This window comes from Podarcis bocagei (genome assembly GCF_964188305.1).
Source record: "Podarcis bocagei genome assembly, chromosome: 1".
In the NCBI taxonomy this organism is placed as follows: Eukaryota; Metazoa; Chordata; class Lepidosauria; order Squamata; family Lacertidae; genus Podarcis; species Podarcis bocagei.
In genome coordinates, this window is record NC_138125.1 from 44075835 (window position 1) to 44094210 (window position 18376).

An 18376-nucleotide genomic window follows, 5' to 3' on the forward strand; every position below is an offset into this window, starting at 1 on the left:
AAAACCGTTTTTAAGATTCGCAGGAAAGGATAGCTAATCCAATTAAACTGCTGGAGGGTTTTAGGTAGATGGCTGAAATGTTTAAACTGGGACTATGGGATAAGATGGGCATTACGATTTTCTCCTGCTCCCGGAATATATTGCGGTTCAAAAAAGAAGCACAGGAGCAAAGAGTGTATTTGTGTAAATATGTGTGCTACCATAGTGCCATTTTTGTTCTCACCTGGTGGATTTATGTGCCTTCAAAATCTTACCTTGCACTAAAGACTTATTGATTGCATAGCACATTCAGGAAATTGGGGGAGTGCAGACTCTGTAAAAAGGGGGCTGTGCCCTATGCCACATTGTGTTATGATCAAGAACTTGATTGTAGTTTAGTTGGCAGAACTGGGAAGGTGGTGTAAATATTTTGAGTCATTCATGGGAAGACCTTTAATCAAGTTTTGCCTTTCTTAGAAAGGGATGAAGTTGCTAAAGGAAGATGAGTGTCATTCATAAATTAGGAGGTTTGAGTGGTGGCTAAACATGAGAGGAGCCCTGCTGGGTCAGATCAAAGGCTTATCTGGTCCAGCACGCAATCAGATGCCTATGAGTAGCCTCCCACAAGCAGGTCACGGGCACAATAACACACTCCCACTCACATCCCCCTACAACTGGTGCTCAGAGACACATTGATCATATATAGCTCTCATTACTAGTAGCCATCAACAGCTCTATCCTCTGTTGGTAGTTGATGGTACTCAGGACTGTATGCAGTCAATTGGTCTACAGGTGCCAATTGGTCCAGTGGCCATTGAAGCCCTCCCCTCAACTGCCTGTCTTTCATCTGGCTGGCACAAACAATCCATGTATCGCCTGTTACTTCTAAGTTGGGTCAGAAGCAATTGCTTGAAAGTCACTTGTAGTTCTTTTACTTTCCCTCAGTCTGGCAAGAAGATTGTTGCAGACATCAGAGTGACTGCCCTCCTCCAGATCCATTGAGTGTCATGGAGCTGGCAGTAATATCCAATAACAGGTGAAAGACCACTGGCAAAATGGAGACTCCTTGCACCAGTCTCCGCAATCCTTGCAGCGAGACTTGCTATCTGGTCAGTTTAGTGGCTGACTGCACAGATTTGTGCCATGTCGCGGAAGTGGCATGGATCTCTCATGGTATTTTTAATTGTGATATATTTAGGCTATTTCTGCTTTAAAGGTGTGAGCTGGTATTTAGAACTAAGTAAGGTGGATTTACTTTCCGAGTCTTCCATAACTCAGGACAATATCAATGTGATGGTTTTGTGATAACAGCCACCTTTGAACAGCTGAGTCTTCAGTGACGTAATTAAAACATGCTTTGCGCAGTGGAGAACTGCCATTTAGCCTTTTAATGAACTTTTGTGGGAATTTTTGTGCTGGATCAGATCACCTAACTGAGCTTTCTCCCTCTGCCGTTGGCAGCCAGACGCGCCAGAGAATTTCAGAAACAGGTCAAAACAGTTGTGTCAGTCCCTCGTTGCCACAGTGTCAGATACTCATAGATGCGAACACTCAAGATGGAAGTTCCACTTCTAGCCTCTTGATATCTGTGTTCACCTAATCCTTTTGTTTTAAAAGCCTTTTATCTTAGCACTTCAGCCAGCACAGTATTTTGTGCTGGTGTGTTGGATATTCTGTTTAATGCAATGTTTGAAGTATTTTGTCCTGACTTAAATCTCTTGTCTGACAACTTTATTGCATGAGTGCAGTCTTGAGACAGTGACTCCTTTCTTCCCGTCTCTCTGTTCCCACCCATGAGATTCCAAACTTCTCCTGTTTGTTCTCCCTTCCCGTCCCAATCTAAAATGCTTGATTCATTGCAGCAAATTGAGATTTCCTTCTAGCTGCTTGTATATTTTTACTTTTTTTCTTGTTTTTTGCATTTATATCCCACCTTTTTCTTAAAGGTGGCCTACATTGTTTTCTCCCTCTCCATTTAATTCCCACAAGAACCCTGCAAGGTAGGCTAGGCTGAGAGGGAGTGACTGGCCCAAGGTCCCCCAGTGAGCTTGATAATCTTTGGTTGCTTCCCTGAGTCATGCAGGAAGCTAGAATTCATCCCTTACCTCTTTGTGTACTGAGACATAATGCTAGAGAACTATATTTCAGGAAGACTGGTTCTAGGTGGGTGATTTATATCAGGCTTCCTCAAACTCGCCCCTCCAGGTGTTTTTGGCCTACAACTCCCATGATCCCTAGCTAGCAGGACCAGTGGTCAGGGATGATGGGAATTGTAGTCTCAAAACATCTGGAGGGCTGAGGTTGAGGAAGCCTGATTTATAGCATTATTATTTGTGTATGAAAGGACGCGGGTGGCGCTGTGGTCTAAATCACAGAGCCTAGGACTTGCTGATCAGAAGGTCGGCGGTTCGAATCCCAGCGATGGGGTGAACTCCCATTGCTCGATCCCTGCTCCTGCCAACCTAGTAGTTTGAAAGCACGTCAAGTGCAAGTAGATAAATAGGTACCACTACGGCGGGAAGGTAAACGGCTTTCCGTGTGCTGCTCTGGTTCTCCAGAAGTGGCTTAGTCATGCTAGCCACATGAACCAGAAGCTGTATGCTGGCTCCCTCGGCCAGTATATCAAGATGAGCGCTGCAACCCCACAGTCGTTTGCAACTGGACCTAATGGTCAGGGGGCCCTTTACCTTTGTCCATTTGTGTATGAAGGGCTCATTCAATCACAAGTCAGCACCTGAAGTGTTAACAGCCCAAATGCAGGTTTGTCTAGCTCATTGAGAACTAGATTTGAGATACAAAAAGTGCTACAACTCCCCAGGAGAAGAGACCCTCTCCAGAAAGCTCCGTTCCATTTTCTGACTTCAGGGATTCTGCACTGATGTTTTTAACATATCAAAAGGCGGGGCCACCACAACTGAGGGAGCCCTGGAAAGGTGGCTGTGCCTGTAATAATCAGGTCATTTAAAGATCTTGTCATATTTTATTAGCTGTCCTTGTTTTTACAGCTGTGGCACTTGCTTGTTAATACTCCCATCTCTGCGGAGGGAGGACTGCTTCCCAGCCTTGTTTTACAGCTTGCAGAGTGGGAGGCAGAGGGCAGCAGTTTCCCACAGCAAAAAGACTCAGCCGTACTTTGCTTCTTTAGATCGAAATCAGCTGTGGCATTGATTCTTCTAATTTGCTGGGATTTCCAAGGCTGCGTACGTAGGGGCCGCCACTCATTGCAGCATCCATTTCTGTGAACTTCCTCACTTATCGGAGGCCGTCTGAAGTTGCTCCACTGACTATTCTGAAAGGTTCAGGCCAGGGCTTATCTTCATGTTCGGAACTCGCTTCTTGCAGTGTTGGTCAGGTCATGAGCTGGGGAATCATAGACTCATAGAATTGTAGAGTTGGAAGGGATTCCAAGGGCCATCTAGTCCAATCCCCTGCAGTGCAAGAATATTTTGCCCAACGTGGGGCTTGAACCCACAACCCTGAGATTAAGAACCTCATGCTCTACCAACCGAGCTAGGTAAGCACCTTTCCACCGATGTTTACTCTTGCCATTCAAAAACGTCTTTGTGCCGAGGCGTGTTTGGCTGTGACAGCTAGGATCCCCAGTCCCACATAGGAGGCAGCCTTTTGCATTATTTTGGTACAGTTGCGATACGATAATCTTTATTGTCATTGCCCCATAAAGAACAACAAAATTGAAAAAAATCTACATCAGACATTCCAAAACCAGCAAGCCTGCTATCCCAGCCTGGTTAACGCCTAAAAACCCTGATACCCTGTAATTGAATACAATATGCTCACATGGAGACTACAGTGGTGCCCCGCAAGACGAATGCCTCGCAAGACGAAAAACTCGCTAAACGAAAGGGTTTTTCGGTTTTGCGTTGCTTCGCTAGACGAATTTCCCTATGGGCTTGCTTCGCAAGACGAAAACGTCTTGCGCTTTTTTCTTAAAGCCGCTTGAAGAGGCACAGTTGTGACGGACCGTGCTTCGCAAGACGAAAAACATCGCAAGACTAAAAGACTCGCGGAACGAATTATTTTCGTCTTGCGAGGCACCACTGTACCTTACACTGCATTTAAAACCAAAAACGCATTTGGATAGAAACTGTTTCTCAGGCGGCTAGTCCTAGTCTTTATAACCCTGTACCTTCTTCCAGAAGGCAGAAGCTGAAAGAGATCATTTCTGGGGTGTGCACTATCCTGCACTATCTCTGCAGCTTTCTTATGACACCTGGAAGAATAGATTTGATCCAAGGTGGGAAGAGCGTACCCAATTATTCTCTCTGCAGTCTTTACAAGCCTGGACAGCATTGTTTTTTCCCTGACCGTGCAGCTCCCAAACCACACACACAGACCATAAGTAACTACACTCTCAGTCATTCTCTGTTCTAACTTTTCCTAAGAAACTGAAGCCCCTTTTGCATGCATTCTGCCAGGAGTAACCGCTGGTGTTTTGGTATTGCTTTTATACTTGACTTGGTAGGTAGACCAGAAATATGGCAGCAGCCCCCATGCCACTGATATTGCAGCTGCACACCCAAGAGGTTTGGATTTTCTGCATGTGTGGCAAGCAGAAGAGGTCTTCTCATGTGAACTGTTACTGAATCATAGGGATCTTCCACATTTTCTTCTGGTTGCAGGAGATTTCTTGGGGGTGGGATGAGAGCTTTCCCCCTTTCATCTTCTGTTATTTTCATTCAAAATCAAATAATATGGGGCAGATAGCCCCTCTGGGACACCTGAAGCAGCAGTAACTATGTAGGGACTAGGGAGAAGAGCATCTGATAGCATGGGGAAGTACAGGAATCTTTTTCCTGGAAGACCCATTTTGCCTTCTATATCTCAGTCAAAATGAGTTTTTACATTTACTTCCCCCCCCCCCCACTGATAATTAGAGCATACAAGCTAAAATCTTGCCCTTGAAAGAGAAAGAAGGTGCAAGGAAAATGAGACTTTGGTTCTTGAGGTTGAAAACATGTTCTGACAATTTTGGCACCGGGCGGTCAAGTATTTTGAACACTGAAAATGCTGCGTAAATACTGTGGTGGAGGTGGTGAGCTGGGCAGAAGCAAAAAGTATTTTTTTATGGAGCCAGGATGTCATTCTTCCTGCTGTTATTCTGAGCCTGACACTTGGCTTCCGATGGTAATATTTGTGCTTAGTCATTGTTAAGGAGGGCTTTACAGTCGTGCTCTCAGGAATCATCCCAATAATTTCTCCCTTCTTCCGACAAGCAGTGCCTCACGCTATATTTTGCTTTCCCTTCCTCCTCATCTCCTTGTAGACAGCTGCAAGTCTCTGGACCAGCTGAGCCTCACAATCCCTGTGGCAGGGCACCCTGTTTCACCTGCCCACCCACTCTCAGGATGTCCGGTACCAAGTGTGCCACCAGCTGCAGAACCTGTTCCTCACTTGCAGACGCCCAACTCGGAGCCCCAGACTATGGCCCGTGAGTGCCCACAGAGCTCCAAGCCTCCCAGTGGCTCCAAATCAGGCCTCCGCAACACCGCCAGCTGTTTACATGTGTCCGACAGCAAAACCGTTGGGGGTCACTCTCATCCAAAGCAGCAACGGATCAACCGGAGAAGAGCCACCAATGGCTGGATACCCATTGGAGCAGCCTCCGAGAAGGCTGTCTATGTTGTGGTAAGCAGCCTGCCAAAACTGCGGGTTTTTTCTCCAATAATGAGGTTTGCTTATGATGGGGCTTGCTTGCTGGCACCTTCAATATACAGCTTTGGGTGCCAAGCAAAAGCATTCCTCTTTAATCAGACCTTTGGCTGATTGGCATCCAGTGCCCTTTTAAAATGTGTTGGGTTGTTTTTGTTGTTATGTATTTTGTGTTTTTATATTGTTTTATTGTTAAATTGTGTTATTGTGTTTTATATTGTTTTATGTTGTAACCATCTTGAGACCTGTGGGTATAGGGCAGTACAGTCGTACCTTGGAAGTCAAACAGAATCCGTTCCGGAAATCTGTTCAACTTCCAAAACATTCGGAAACCACAGCGTGGCTTCTGATTGGCTGCAGGAGACTCTTGCAGCCAATTGGAAGCCGCGGAAGCCTCGTCGGATGTTCAGCTTCCAAAAATAGTTCATAAACCGGAACAGTCACTTCTAGGTTTGCGGCGTACGGGAGCCAAAATGTTCGAGAACTAAGCTGTTCGAAAACCAAGGTACGACTGTATACAATTTTAATTGATGGTGATGATTGACTTTATGTGCCCTGCCCCACCCTGCTCCTGCTTCTGCGTTGAAAAAAAGTACCAGTGGAGCCTTATTAGGCTCCAACATCTTTCATCATAGAACATCCTTATATTATGTGGGACTGCCCTGTGTTGTGTTTTACTGCAAAGAAGTTTAAACAGATTCTTCTCCCGGGGATGTTAAGCCTGCGGCCAGAGTGCTGAAGTACCCCACTTTTTGCAGAGCTGCTTTCCTTAAAACTGGTGTGAACAAACTGAAGTTGCTTGAAGATTTCTTTTCCCTTTCTTTTCTGGGTTTCATAATCATTGCCTTTCATCTGAGCAGCATGTTTTGCTTCTGAAATTAACCTGCTGGGAGGAGAGAGATGCATCCTGCTGTTTTGTATGCTGCAGCTTCTCCATGGGTTCCTCTGGCAGCGCAGACACACCCTTTCTGGCAGAAAGATTTCTGCTTGGTGTAGGTGGATTCAAGGAAGCTGGCGTCTGTTTCTCAGCATTGTTTCCCTGCCTCACTTCTTTCCTCGGCGCTCTCTCTTGTCAATATTTGTAGAACGAACCAGAGCCAGCTGTTCGCAAGAGCTACCAGGCCGTGGAGAGAGATGGAGAAATCATCCGGGTCCGAGACACAGTCCTCCTGAAATCTGGACCACGAAAGAAATCTATGCCTTATGTGGCAAAGATATCAGCCCTATGGGAAGACCCCAAAACAGGTATTGAATGGGTAAATGACTGCCATCTCCTTTGTAGGCAGTCAGGGAGAAATGGAATGGAAGGTAGCAAGTGATGGATGGCTTGTAAATGCATGCATGCACACACCCACACCTACCCAGCTAATACTGAATTTCTTTATCAAAGAACTAAAGAGCTAGAAGGCCTCCACACCTCTGCCAAAGCCTCTGTAATTTATTAATGATTCCATCCAAATTAGAAGGAAGCAGAAGGCCAATTATGTCAAAGTTCCCCACGGGGCAACAAGCAGGCTTAGCAGAACACGTTAAGGAAGTGAATTGTGAGCCCACCATCTCAACAGAACCAAGCCACAGCAGCCACAATAATATCAAAGCAGCGCTCAGCCCAGTGGAACAGGAGATCTCAAAATAAAGCAGCGTCACAAGGACAGCAGCCCAGTTAAAATCTTTAAAAATGTGAAAAGTTGGCGGTCAACAAATGAGTTTTCCATGTCCCTTTAAGGGCCTGTAACGATGTAGCCAGCCGAATCCCAATTGGAAGAGTTTCACAAACGTAGGGTCACTGCCGAAAAAGCTTTTTCCCTTCTGTCCGCCGGCTGATGGCTCACACACGGCAAGCATCTGAAATGGCTCTCAGCACACAGGCAGGCTGATGAGACTGAAGGCAGGCCTTCAATAACGTGGCCCCAAACTGTTCAGGGCTTTAAAGGCCAACAAGAGACATTTAAATTTGGCTTAGAAATATAGTAGCACTGGCAGTGTAACTGGAGCAGTAGAAGTGGGGCCAGTTCCTGGGCACCTGTGTTTTGAAGCAGTTGGAAGTTTCTGAACTGTCTTTAAAGACAGACCACAAAGGCACCGTACGGCAGTGATGCTCCGGAAACCTTACATCAGGTGTGGGGAACCTTTGGCTCTCCGGATCATGCCGAACTATAACTCTCCTCATCCCTTTGTACTGAATGGGAGGCCACTTCAGAGGCTTCTGTAATTATCACAGAAAGAGCCTCTTCTTTAGTGCTCGGGGAGTTCTTCAGCCTCCGTGGCCACGTCTTCTGCAACTCCCATGTTCAAGGTGCAGGAGAGCAATCAGTTGGTCATCCCTGAATTGCATCCTGTGTGGGACACAAGTGCATCCATCCCATTTCAGAGAATTGCATCTGGCTGGTGGCCCTCTCTGTTGCAGAGACAGGCGAGAAAACCTATTTAATTATTTTGTACTAGGGGCTGCTGCCCCATTGCCAGTCTTCCCTTTGCACCCTCATCCCCCATCCCTTCATAGCTTGCCCCCCAATCCCCATTCCTGCAGGCTTCCTTCTCTTGGCCAGGTCAGCCAAGAGTGTGTGAAGTGAAGTGAAAAACTTTATTCCCTTCATTTCCCTTCCCTTGCGAGCAGCAGCAGCAACAACAACAAGGGGGGAAGTACAGGAATGCCTTTTCTCTTACTGCTCTTAAGAACTGCAAATTGTGGCTCTTGCCTCAAGCCACGTACTTGGGGAATGTGCACCCTCCAAACAGTTGCACTGTCTCTCTACTGATCGTAACATCTGAGCAACACCTGCTGCCACGTGATTCTTTTAACAGCCAGAATCTCAGAAGCCACTAATTAGACTAATGTTCTTTATAGTTCGCATTCTGGGAAATAGCGTCAAACTCTGGTTTCTGCCTGCTTTGTAATCCGTCTTCTAGCAGCTAGGATCGTGCCGTGCTGCAGGTGGGAACAAAAAGCAAAAGTACTGTGGGGGAGCAAGGTGGTTTCTCCCTTTCCGGGCCAGGGGGTGGTTGGGTTTTGAGGTGAAGTTTCTTAATTTGCTGAAGATGACTCAAGACTTAAAAGTTGAATGACATTAACTTTAGTGGGGAAACTTACATATACATGGGAAGCAGTTGGGGGACGAGCAAATAAAGATTACTTTGTGGGAGAGTGATGGGATTTTACCACCTTTGTAAATAATAAAACTAAGGATTTATCTGTTCCTTCACAACATATGAGGGTTTGGACATCTTAAAGTAAAGTGCTATTTTGGTAGATTTACTATATTTTGGCACATGTTATGCTTCACATTTCTTTGCCACACTTGCCTGTTGAGGAGTAACAGGACATTCTTACGACACTTTGAACCAAAGGGCCTGTTGGTTGGAGGGGGAAAGGAATTAGTTTTGTTTCTATTAGTTATTTGAGGGTAGTATAATAGTGTGATGCAATTGTATCAGCACCCGCTGCTTATGTATTTATTTATGTATTCTTGAAAACTTAACAAAAAAAATTCAAAAAATAAAAAGTTACATTCCAAATAGTAAAAAGGGTACGAGGAGCATCCAAACCTTTTGGCTTCCTAAAGAAGAATGCTGTGCAATTGTCCCAGAGTGCCTACAGCTGAGGCTTTGTGTGGCTGAGAAAGCGGTTTGGAATTCTAGAGCTCTCTAATCCAGTTTTAGTTTAGCCTCTGGTTCCCTGATGATGTTGGACTATAGCTCCTATCTTGCCCTCCCAGCTTAGCTCAATGGTCAGGCATCATGGGAGCTGTAGTCCAATCCATATGGGAAGTCAAGGTTGAAGAGCATTGCTCAGATAAAGCTTCAACCCACAACCGTGTTGCCTTGCTTTGAAACGGCAGAACCACCCCCCTGTTTGTAGAAGCTGTTGGTTGTCGCTCTTGAGACAATCTGAGCAGCCCGGAGGAAGTCTAAACAGGCTGACCCAAAGCTGCAGTGTAAAGACTAAGCTGACTAGAACAAGTCATTCAACCCCGGGCAAATAATTAACTGCTTCCATGACTGTTAATTTTGTGGGTGAAGACACGCACAACTTTTTTAAAGTGGGGAGTGTCACATAACTTACTTAAATATTTCTTAACGAGCCTTCCTGAAACGATTCCAGAGTGGTGCAGAAATGTATGAGTATGCACAACTCTTATTTCTGCCATGAAGTCAGGCTCACCTTATAGTCGAGGGAATGCTGGGAGCTCTCTTTCTTTTGCTATGTCTGTGCTCCTGCTGATGCGCGAGATTTCTTTGAAAACCTACCTTGTCTGCTTCCAGGGGAGCTGATGATGAGCCTCCTGTGGTACTACAGACCAGAGCACACTCAGGGAGGCCGCAATCCTAGCATGCATCAGGTGAGTTGAGTGTGTCTGTGTGGTGGTTTGTATGATCAGGTGGGGATCATTGTGCTGTCATTTTCTTGCAGGGAGAAGGGAGAGTGATTAACAGGTGCTGCCTATTTCAAAACATTTGGAATCTTCTAATAATCTCATAAATTGGCAAGTAATCTGAGTTCCGGTGTAAAATCATCCCTCTACTGCCTCATTCAGAACATTCATGATTTTACAGTCAACTTGTTGTTGCTTTGGAAGTGTGCCGTTACCTCTGTGAACATCTTTCCCCTTTTTGAATGCATGCAAGTTAAATGTGCATAAGTTGTGAGTTACCTGTACAGTTGTACCTTGGTTGCCAAATGCCTTGGAACTCGTACGTTTCAGCTCACAAACGATCGAAGCAGCAAAAACAAAAATGCTCTCCTTGTTTCTTCAGCACCAAAAAAACGCAACACCCTAGAATTCCTTTTATCAAACTAGTTCTAGCTATGTTGGCCTGCTGACAGGATGATTCAGCCACTCCTGATTGCTTCATATCTGTTCTAGAATGACACAGGGGGAAAGAGTATGCTATTGCTTGCCTTTCAAGTTAAAAGAAGGGGGGTGGGTCTTGTTGTCTGGGCAGCCCTGGACCTCCATAAACACTGCCCAGGTTTGTGCCCCAGGGAGGTCACTTTGGTGCTGCTAATACAGCTGTTTGACTTCACCCCCAGAGGCACACTCCATTGTCTATCAGGACAATCAGATGCCAGCAACCTTCACGTGAATCATTTAAATGATAGAATTTTAGTAAGGCTTAGAAGCCTTGTGGCTGTTGAGATTAAATTAAGGCTGTAATCCTGTGCACAGTCCTGCTGGCCACATGACTTGGAAGCTGTCTGCGGACAAACGCCGGCTCCCTCGGCCAATAAAGTGAGATGAGCGCCGCAACCCCAGAGTCGGCCACGACTGGACCTAATGGTCAGGGGTCCCTTTACCTTTTTAAGTATATCATGCAACTCACCCAGGTGTAATAAGTTAGGAAGAGGGGGAAGGAATTACTGAAGAAATCTAAATTAATACAGACTCCTTATTTGTCCAGTGATGGAGAGGCGATACCCATCCTTCAAGTTCTTACAGAACGTCAAGTCAAGTTCCTTACTGAATGAGACCACGTTCCCATAATTCTCCATCATGACATCTTTATACAAAATCCTTTGGTCTGGGTCCAGCAGGGCACCCTGGCTTTCTATGAAATACACGGCCACATCTTCAAAGGTCACAAGACTCTACAAGGAGAGAGAGAGAGAGAGAGACCTATGGGATGTAACATAAGCAGTCAAGTACAACATTTCCTGTTTGCCCTGAGTGGACACACAGGTGGATGTTACTCCAGCCAGGAGGACTTCCTGTCACACTTGGTCTGGAGCATCCTCCCCCTGCATGTGATCAGGTAGATTGGTGTGACCCTGTGAGACATGGGATCAAGAGATTAATTTTAATTGGACTTGCTCCTTAGTACCCATACATTAAGATTGGTCAGTTTAGTTCCCAGAAAGTTAAAGGAGAATCTCAACAGCGAATGCCTTATATAATCTAAAACTACCTTCACCAAACTGGTGCTCTCCAGGTGGTGACTTTGGGTTCCAAACATCTGATGGACACCAGGTTTGCAAAGGCTGGTCTAAAAAGACGACAGCTCATAGGTTCTACTTGGAACACCACCTCATATGTGTCCCATGAGAAGTTGCCTCACGGCCTACATTCAAAGTGGCTGGCAGAGAAATATGCAGGCATGATGTCTTAGCAGGCCAGAGACAAAAGTATGCACAGGACAACTGCCTCCCCTGCACATGAAGTTTTGCTATGCATTTCTACGGTCCCAACTGTGTTCTCTCTTGCAGAATGAGATCTTTGCATCCCGACATCAGGATGAAAACAGTGTTGCCTGTATCGAGGAGAAGTGCTATGTCCTGACCTTTGCAGAATACTGCAGGTAGGTGGTGCTCTTACCTTGCTTTTGCTGTTGTCTCAGAGTTCCAGAAAGGCAGTTTCCACGCATGCTGTCTGCTTTGCTTTGCTGCATTTGCTGATGGGTGTGTTCCTTCTCTCTCTGCCTTGGCATTAATCGTGCTTGTCTGGGCATCTCAATCCATTTTCAGTTGGTTATTCTTGGTATGTCTAGGAGAAAAGAGTATTACCGCTTTGGCCTCTTTCCTGTTTTAGTTTAAACAAAAAACTGTCCACTCACCACCCACCTGCCAACTCATTCCTCTCTCAGTAAAACTGGGGTTGGGGGGAGAATTGCTAAAAGCTCGTTTAAGAAATTGAAGAGTGCCGTTTTATAATCCACAGTCTTAATCAGAATACCACACCCCACTAACAGTAAAGACAGCTTAAGGCATGAGAATCTCTCTTCCCCCAGTAGAGAAATTTGAATCCGTTTTAGAAGGAACATTTAATGTTTGCTAAGTGTATCTAAGCTCCTGTGTATTATTAAAGGACGTTTGTCTGGACTATAGGGAGCAGCCTTCTGTATAATTTTGTAGTTGTGAGCTGTTGGTTTCCTAAAGTATTTCATTGTTATAAAATAGTTTTGACGTCCAAGGCAATCCTCGCCTATCTAGACCATGGGGCCATATAAGATAAAGAAGTGGCCAGGCCTTATGATTAAGCTGTGCAGTAGGACGGAATTGAGAGTGCCAAACCGCCTATATCTTCCCTAGCCCTTTTAAAAGAAGCTCCTGTTTAAATAATTTGACTGTTGTTTTCCTCATTTAATAAACAAGACTGCCTTGTGCATTTCTTTGTGAAAAGGGAATACATTGGATGCTTGGGTTGCTAATGTGATCTGTGCGGGAGGCACGTTCACAACCCCAGCGCCACGCCTGCGCATGCGCGGGTTGTGATTTGGTGCTTCTGCGCATGCGTGACTGCCGAAACCCGGAAGTAACCCATTCCGGTACTTCCAGGTTTAGGCACATCCGTAACCCAAAAAAACACAACCTGAAGCGTCTGTAACCTGAGGTATGACTGTACAACTGTGGTACCTTGGTAGTCGTATGGCTTGGCTCCCGAACGCCACAAACCCGGAAGTGAGTGTTCCGGTTTGCGAACATTTTTCGGAAGCCAAACATCTGACGCGGCTCCTGCAGTTTCCAATTGAGTGCAGGAAGCGCCTGCAGCCAATCGGAAGCTTCGCCTTGGATGCTGAACCGTTTCAGGAGTCGAACGGACTCCCAGAATGGATTAAGTTCGAGAACCAACGTACCACTGTATAATTTTTAAAAATCAGATTGGGTTAAAACTGGTTTGTTTGTTTGTTTGTTTATTCATTTTATTTATTCATATAAATTATTTCTATACCATGATTCATAAATAGTATCAGAGCAGCTTACAACAATATATACATAAAACCATACCAAAAGCCACATATAAAAAAATCTTAATTGAGAAATAAGCTAACTATTGTGGAAAGATACATTCTTAATAGCCAGCATAACCCTAGTGGGATTAAAATATTGAAACAGAAGGCGTCTGCTGAATCTGTTTGCAGAGTTTTCAACAAGACTCGGTCCATGACACCAATGGCTCAGTTACTTGTTGTTGTTAAATGAGCCTTGCGAACTTGAGAAACAACTAGCAATGCTTCTGATGATGATTTCAGTGATTGAGCTGGAAGAGAAGTGTTCAAGTGTCCCTAAGCTACCTAGGACCTCAGGTGTTCAGGGCCTTGTAAATTAATACCAGGACCTTGAACCTGGCTCAGTAGTAGATGGGCAGGTGCCCCCATGAGCAGTCTGGCTGCCACAGTATGCTCCAGTTGGAGCTTCCAAGGGCAGCCCCACATAAAGTACACTGCAGTAATCCAGTCTATGCTTACACAAACTCAGCATGCAAATGATACGGATTCAACAGTGCAAGAGCAGAGAGAAGCTTCTGCTGATCATCCACAGTCCAATTGCTGTTTACCGAGTGAATCCCGCCCCCCAGTCACCCTTGTCAACAGAACATGTGGGGAGTTTTTCTTTGGATTTCTACATGGCTGGGGTGGAGCAGAGCAGTCAGTAGGGCCACATTACTATACATTTCTTCCATGTGTTTTCTCTGAGGTCTTATCAGTGCATCATGGGCCTTCAAGGTCCTCTTCTCATTTTTCTGGCAGATTCAAAATGGGAAGATCACTATAACCAATTCCAGAGTCTTGGTTTTGCTTGCCCTTTAGAGAGGCTCAACTAGACATTTATTCTGTTCTATATGAATTTAATAATGCTAAAAATGTAGTATTATTCTTTACTTTGCAGATTTTGTGCCTTGGCGAAGCGTCGAGTGGAGGGGATCCCGGGCAAGAAAGCCGTGATGGTTCCTCCGTCGGAAGAGTATTCCACCCCTGCCCATCGCAAGGTGCCAGAGGACACTGACCCTGAGTTGGTTTTCCTCTGCCGCCATGTCTACGACTTCCGGCATGGGCGCATCTTGAAGAATCCGCAGTAGCCGAGCTCTGCAGCTCCGTGGGGTTGACAAGTGGCGGCGGCTGGAGAGCCGAGGGCAGCCTGACCTCCTTGCCGGCACGTGCTTTGGTGGAGCCCGGCCCTCGGGCACAGGAGGGGATGCCCAAGCGCCCTATCCTCTGCGTTTGGGGAGCAGATTTCCTGCCGAGGCAGATGTTCAAAGCACAGCACTTCATATAAAGAGCATAAATGGAAATATATATCTATAGAGAAATGTGTGTGTGTGTATATAGATATAGGTACTTGCTTCTGTAAATCTATATCTATATCTATATATGTACAATGAGCATCTTATAAGGGGGGAGGGAGGGGGGAGGGGAAAGGGCAGGGTGGTCCAGGGGATAAAAGCCAGTATAAACTGAATCCAGAGCCAGTCTTGGGGATGGTTGGAGCATACAGAAGGGGAACTAGTGCAGAAGAGAGCTGAGCTGCTGTGGGCCCTTGATCTCGCGTCCTCGATATGAAGGCTGAGGCAGAGATCCTTCTGATCAGTGTCATACTTGAGGTTGGAGAAGCACCCCTGTTTGGGAGACGTTTATCCTTGCCACATGCTGAACATGTTTTGATTTGGTAAGGGGAGGAGGACCACACTTGCTCTCTGGGGTTGTCCAGTCCGTTGTTTGCTTTCCTGACTGGCTTTGAGCTTCAGCTCCAAAGCAGGAAGTGGGAAAGATGCAATGGGATTACTTCAGACCATTATGAAAAGCTGCGTAGATTTAATACACACACACACATGAGAGGAAACAGGGTCCAACCTTAAGGATCACTGCTTCAGAAGTGGGCAAGCACCTGAACAGCTCCCAGGGCTTAATTGACAGCTGCTACAAAACCGATACCTTCCCTCCAGATGTTTGGAGAGGCATCCCTTCTGCTGGTTGAAAGAGTGGATATTCTTTCCCATCCCGATTCCATTTTCTTTGCTCTTATTTCCAGCCCTTTGTAGAACCTGGATTTGCACACTCCAGCGTCCTCGGGGAGGGCTTAAAAGCCAGAGTTAGCAAGGACGTTGTACCGCTTGAACTGCATTCTTTTCGAAACAGGCATCCTAACTTGACCAGCCTGGTCTGCTTTTGCCTGCCTACCTCTCTCCTCTCCCAAACACCTCCCCACCCCACCCCCAAAAAAATCTCCTCTTAACACTGACATCTGAGCATGCCCACCAAGGCGAGACTCTTTGGCTCCCAAAAGGAACTGACCAATGAGAGGTTTGCATTTTGGAGAGAGAGAATAAAAACTTGCTACCTGATTCCTACGGATACTTCTGCCTCTTGCCTTACATGTATAGGTGTTAGAAAGAAAGAAAAAACTACTTTAGTTTTGGCTTTAACACGAAGCTATTTCAGTTAATTCTAAAAGCAAACCAAAGGACAGCATACGAAGAGCCCGCTGAACCGGTCACACCAAGCTGGGATTCCATTTGTAGATTGCACTAATTCTAAAGAATGAGAATTAACACTGGACCAGTCGATGTGCTTGCTGATGGCCAGAGTCGCTCACCCGAACGAGGGACCTGTGGGGGTTACTTTTTGGGTGTGTGTGTGTTGGGGGAGGGAGTGTTCTGAACTGAACTAGTGTTATACGATGATAGAAATGTTCCTACGGCTTTAATATTGTCGTCTTTTTTCAAGTAGAAGTAGTACTTGCCCGCAGGCTGGAATGGAGTCTCGCCACCTGGGCTCTCTCTGCCTGCCTGGCCCGGAGGAAGTAGCCCTGCCATGTTCAGTTCCTTGTGCCATGAGCACGAGTGGAGATCTGCAGATTTTGCTCATCATACCAAAGATGGGAAAGTGATGGGGAGGGGAGAGAGAGAGAGAGAGGTTGAGAAGGTCAAAGCAAGAGATGGTTGGTTATACCTCAAGGTCACGAGGAGACGATTCCTACTGTGTTTTAGTAGGGAAAGGATTTGCTCCCTGCCGTTACGGGGGAAATCCCCACCCTAATTCCGAGCAAGAATCTGTGGCTGATCCAAGCTGGCTAGTGCCAAAGTAATGGCTTTGTTTCCCCCCGTAACCATTGCTTGGGCATGTCAGGGGGCTCTTGGGAGTTTCCGGTGCTACGAAGCACACCTTGTTATAGCACAGGAATGGAACAGAAGTTTCCATGTGATATTTCCCTCAAGCAGGCGAGAGAGCCTGACCATGAGGGAGGCTCAGATTGGAGGGAAGGAAGGGTAGGGCTGGCATCACTCTTTTCAGTCTAGAGGTATGCTGGGGTGGTTTGGGAGCAATACTGTGGGTTCCGTAGTTGCTGCCTGTTCTTCCATTTGCCTGGTTGAAGAGGGAATTGTAGGGGAAAGAGAATGACTGGAATAGGGAATGTTCCCAGAATGATATGGGGAAAGTGTGTGTGTGTGTGTGTGTGTGTGTGTGTGTGTGTGTGTGTGTGTGTGTTAGGAGTTGAGTAGTCTGATCTATGCAGAATCAGATTTGGGGTTCCTTTCTCCGCCCCTGTAATTGGGGGTGGGGGAAAGAAACCACGTTGCTAGGTATCCTCTTTTTCCGGGGAGGGGGGAAATAGTAGTGTTGTTCATGGTATAGTGAAGGGAATCCTCACAGCTTTTGATTCGAGACTCATGTTCAGGGTGCTACTGCCCTGAAGAAAGAGCTTTTGGGAAAACAGAGAGACCAGACTCATTTCCTGAAAAATCTGATGTCTGCGACTGCTTCCTCCTCCTCCTTCGTCCTGCCTCCTCTCCAGGCAGGAACAAAGAAAACAAACTCACACAATTGTACAAATGGAAAGAAATTGTATATCTGCCCAGGTTCGGGGGTGGGCTAGAAGCCCCCTATCTGGAGAGGAGAACCCCTAACCCTTCCGTGCTTCTGATATTGTCAGAATCTACTTCAGGCCAAGAAATATTGTTTAAAGACTTGTGTGGTTGTTTTATGCTGTTTTGCGGGCAGCATGTAAATGATTTGAAATGTCTTATCTGAAATGAAAATATTTCATGCTTTTTTAATCTATTAGATATGGAAATATTTTTGAAACTGAAAATGCAGTCAGTAGAATTTAAATTGAAATGTAATACATGTAAAATATATTTTAGTTGATAATTTTGTAAAATGCACTTTTTTGTGTCTCTTCCCTTGTTTCCCAGATCTGTATTTCAGTGTTTACAGATGGAATGAGAGCATTCCCTATACCCTCCTTCTGTGAAAAAGATATATTAGAAGTAATTCTTAAAAATAAATTTGAGAAACTGTATTGATTTAGAAAACAAAGCTCAAATGTAGTTTTTTCTTGCCTGTGTTTAGTCTGTTGATGGGGGCCTACTTGGTAACAGTAAAGGCCATGGAATGTATTTTCTTAGTCTCATGATGGTTCACAAAGGTATGTCAAATTCCAGTATTTATTTAGAAAAAAATATTTATAGGCAGCTGTATCATAAAACTGTCACAGCAGTTTACAGCAGTATAAAAACCAAACCAAACAATAACTTCATAAAAAGTTAAAAACAAGTAAAGTGGTGTTAATTTTGTTTTCAGGAAACATTTATGAGGCACAGTAATGAGGCTATTATTGGTTTGTAATTGGAAACTAATAAAAATTATTATTAAAAAAAAGAATTTACAGGAACCCCCCCCCCAAAAAAAAGTTTGGCACAGAAGACTCCTGCTGAATACAAGGTACAGTGGTACCTCGGGTTACAGACGCTTCAGGTTACAGACTCCGCTAACCCAGAAATAGTACCTCGGGTTAAGAACTTTGCTTCAGGATGAGAACAGAATTCGTATGGCAGTAGCAGCAGGAGGCCCCATTAGCTAAAGTGGTACCTCAGGTTAAGAACGGACCTCCAGAAGGAATTAAGTTCTTAACCCGAGGTACCACTGTACATCCATTCCTGAACTCATAAATTGCAGCATCTCATAATTATTAGAATGTAAGAAGAACCCTCTCGGATTAGACCAAACTCCTGTC

General features: G+C 45.3%; 1 protein-coding gene and 1 long non-coding RNA gene across 3 annotated transcripts in view; one reads left to right on the top strand and one right to left on the bottom strand.

The window, feature by feature from the left end:
* The window catches only part of BAHD1 (bromo adjacent homology domain containing 1), a 63689-nt gene extending 46010 nt beyond the window's left edge, over positions 1–17679 (top strand). The window contains exons 3-8 of one of the 2 annotated variants that reach the window (XR_014011623.1): positions 5264–5625; positions 6735–6894; positions 9913–9989; positions 11852–11943; positions 14252–16816; positions 16855–17679. Coding sequence is in view for 1 of the 2 variants with exons in the window: in XM_081208241.1 (XP_081064367.1) it covers positions 5264–5625; positions 6735–6894; positions 9913–9989; positions 11852–11943; positions 14252–14441 (881 nt within the window). In the remaining variant the exon portion in view is untranslated. Of the gene's footprint in view, positions 1–5263; positions 5626–6734; positions 6895–9912; positions 9990–11851; positions 11944–14251 lie in introns of both variants that reach the window. The other variant, XM_081208241.1, reaches the window with a different exon arrangement.
* On the bottom strand, positions 11100–14363 carry LOC308596110. Its single transcript, XR_014012320.1, has 3 exons — positions 14245–14363; positions 11961–12128; positions 11100–11236 (listed from the first exon to the last, which is right to left on the bottom strand). It is a non-coding gene; the product is annotated as an uncharacterized lncRNA (long non-coding RNA).
* Positions 17680–18376: the final 697 nt, after the last annotated feature.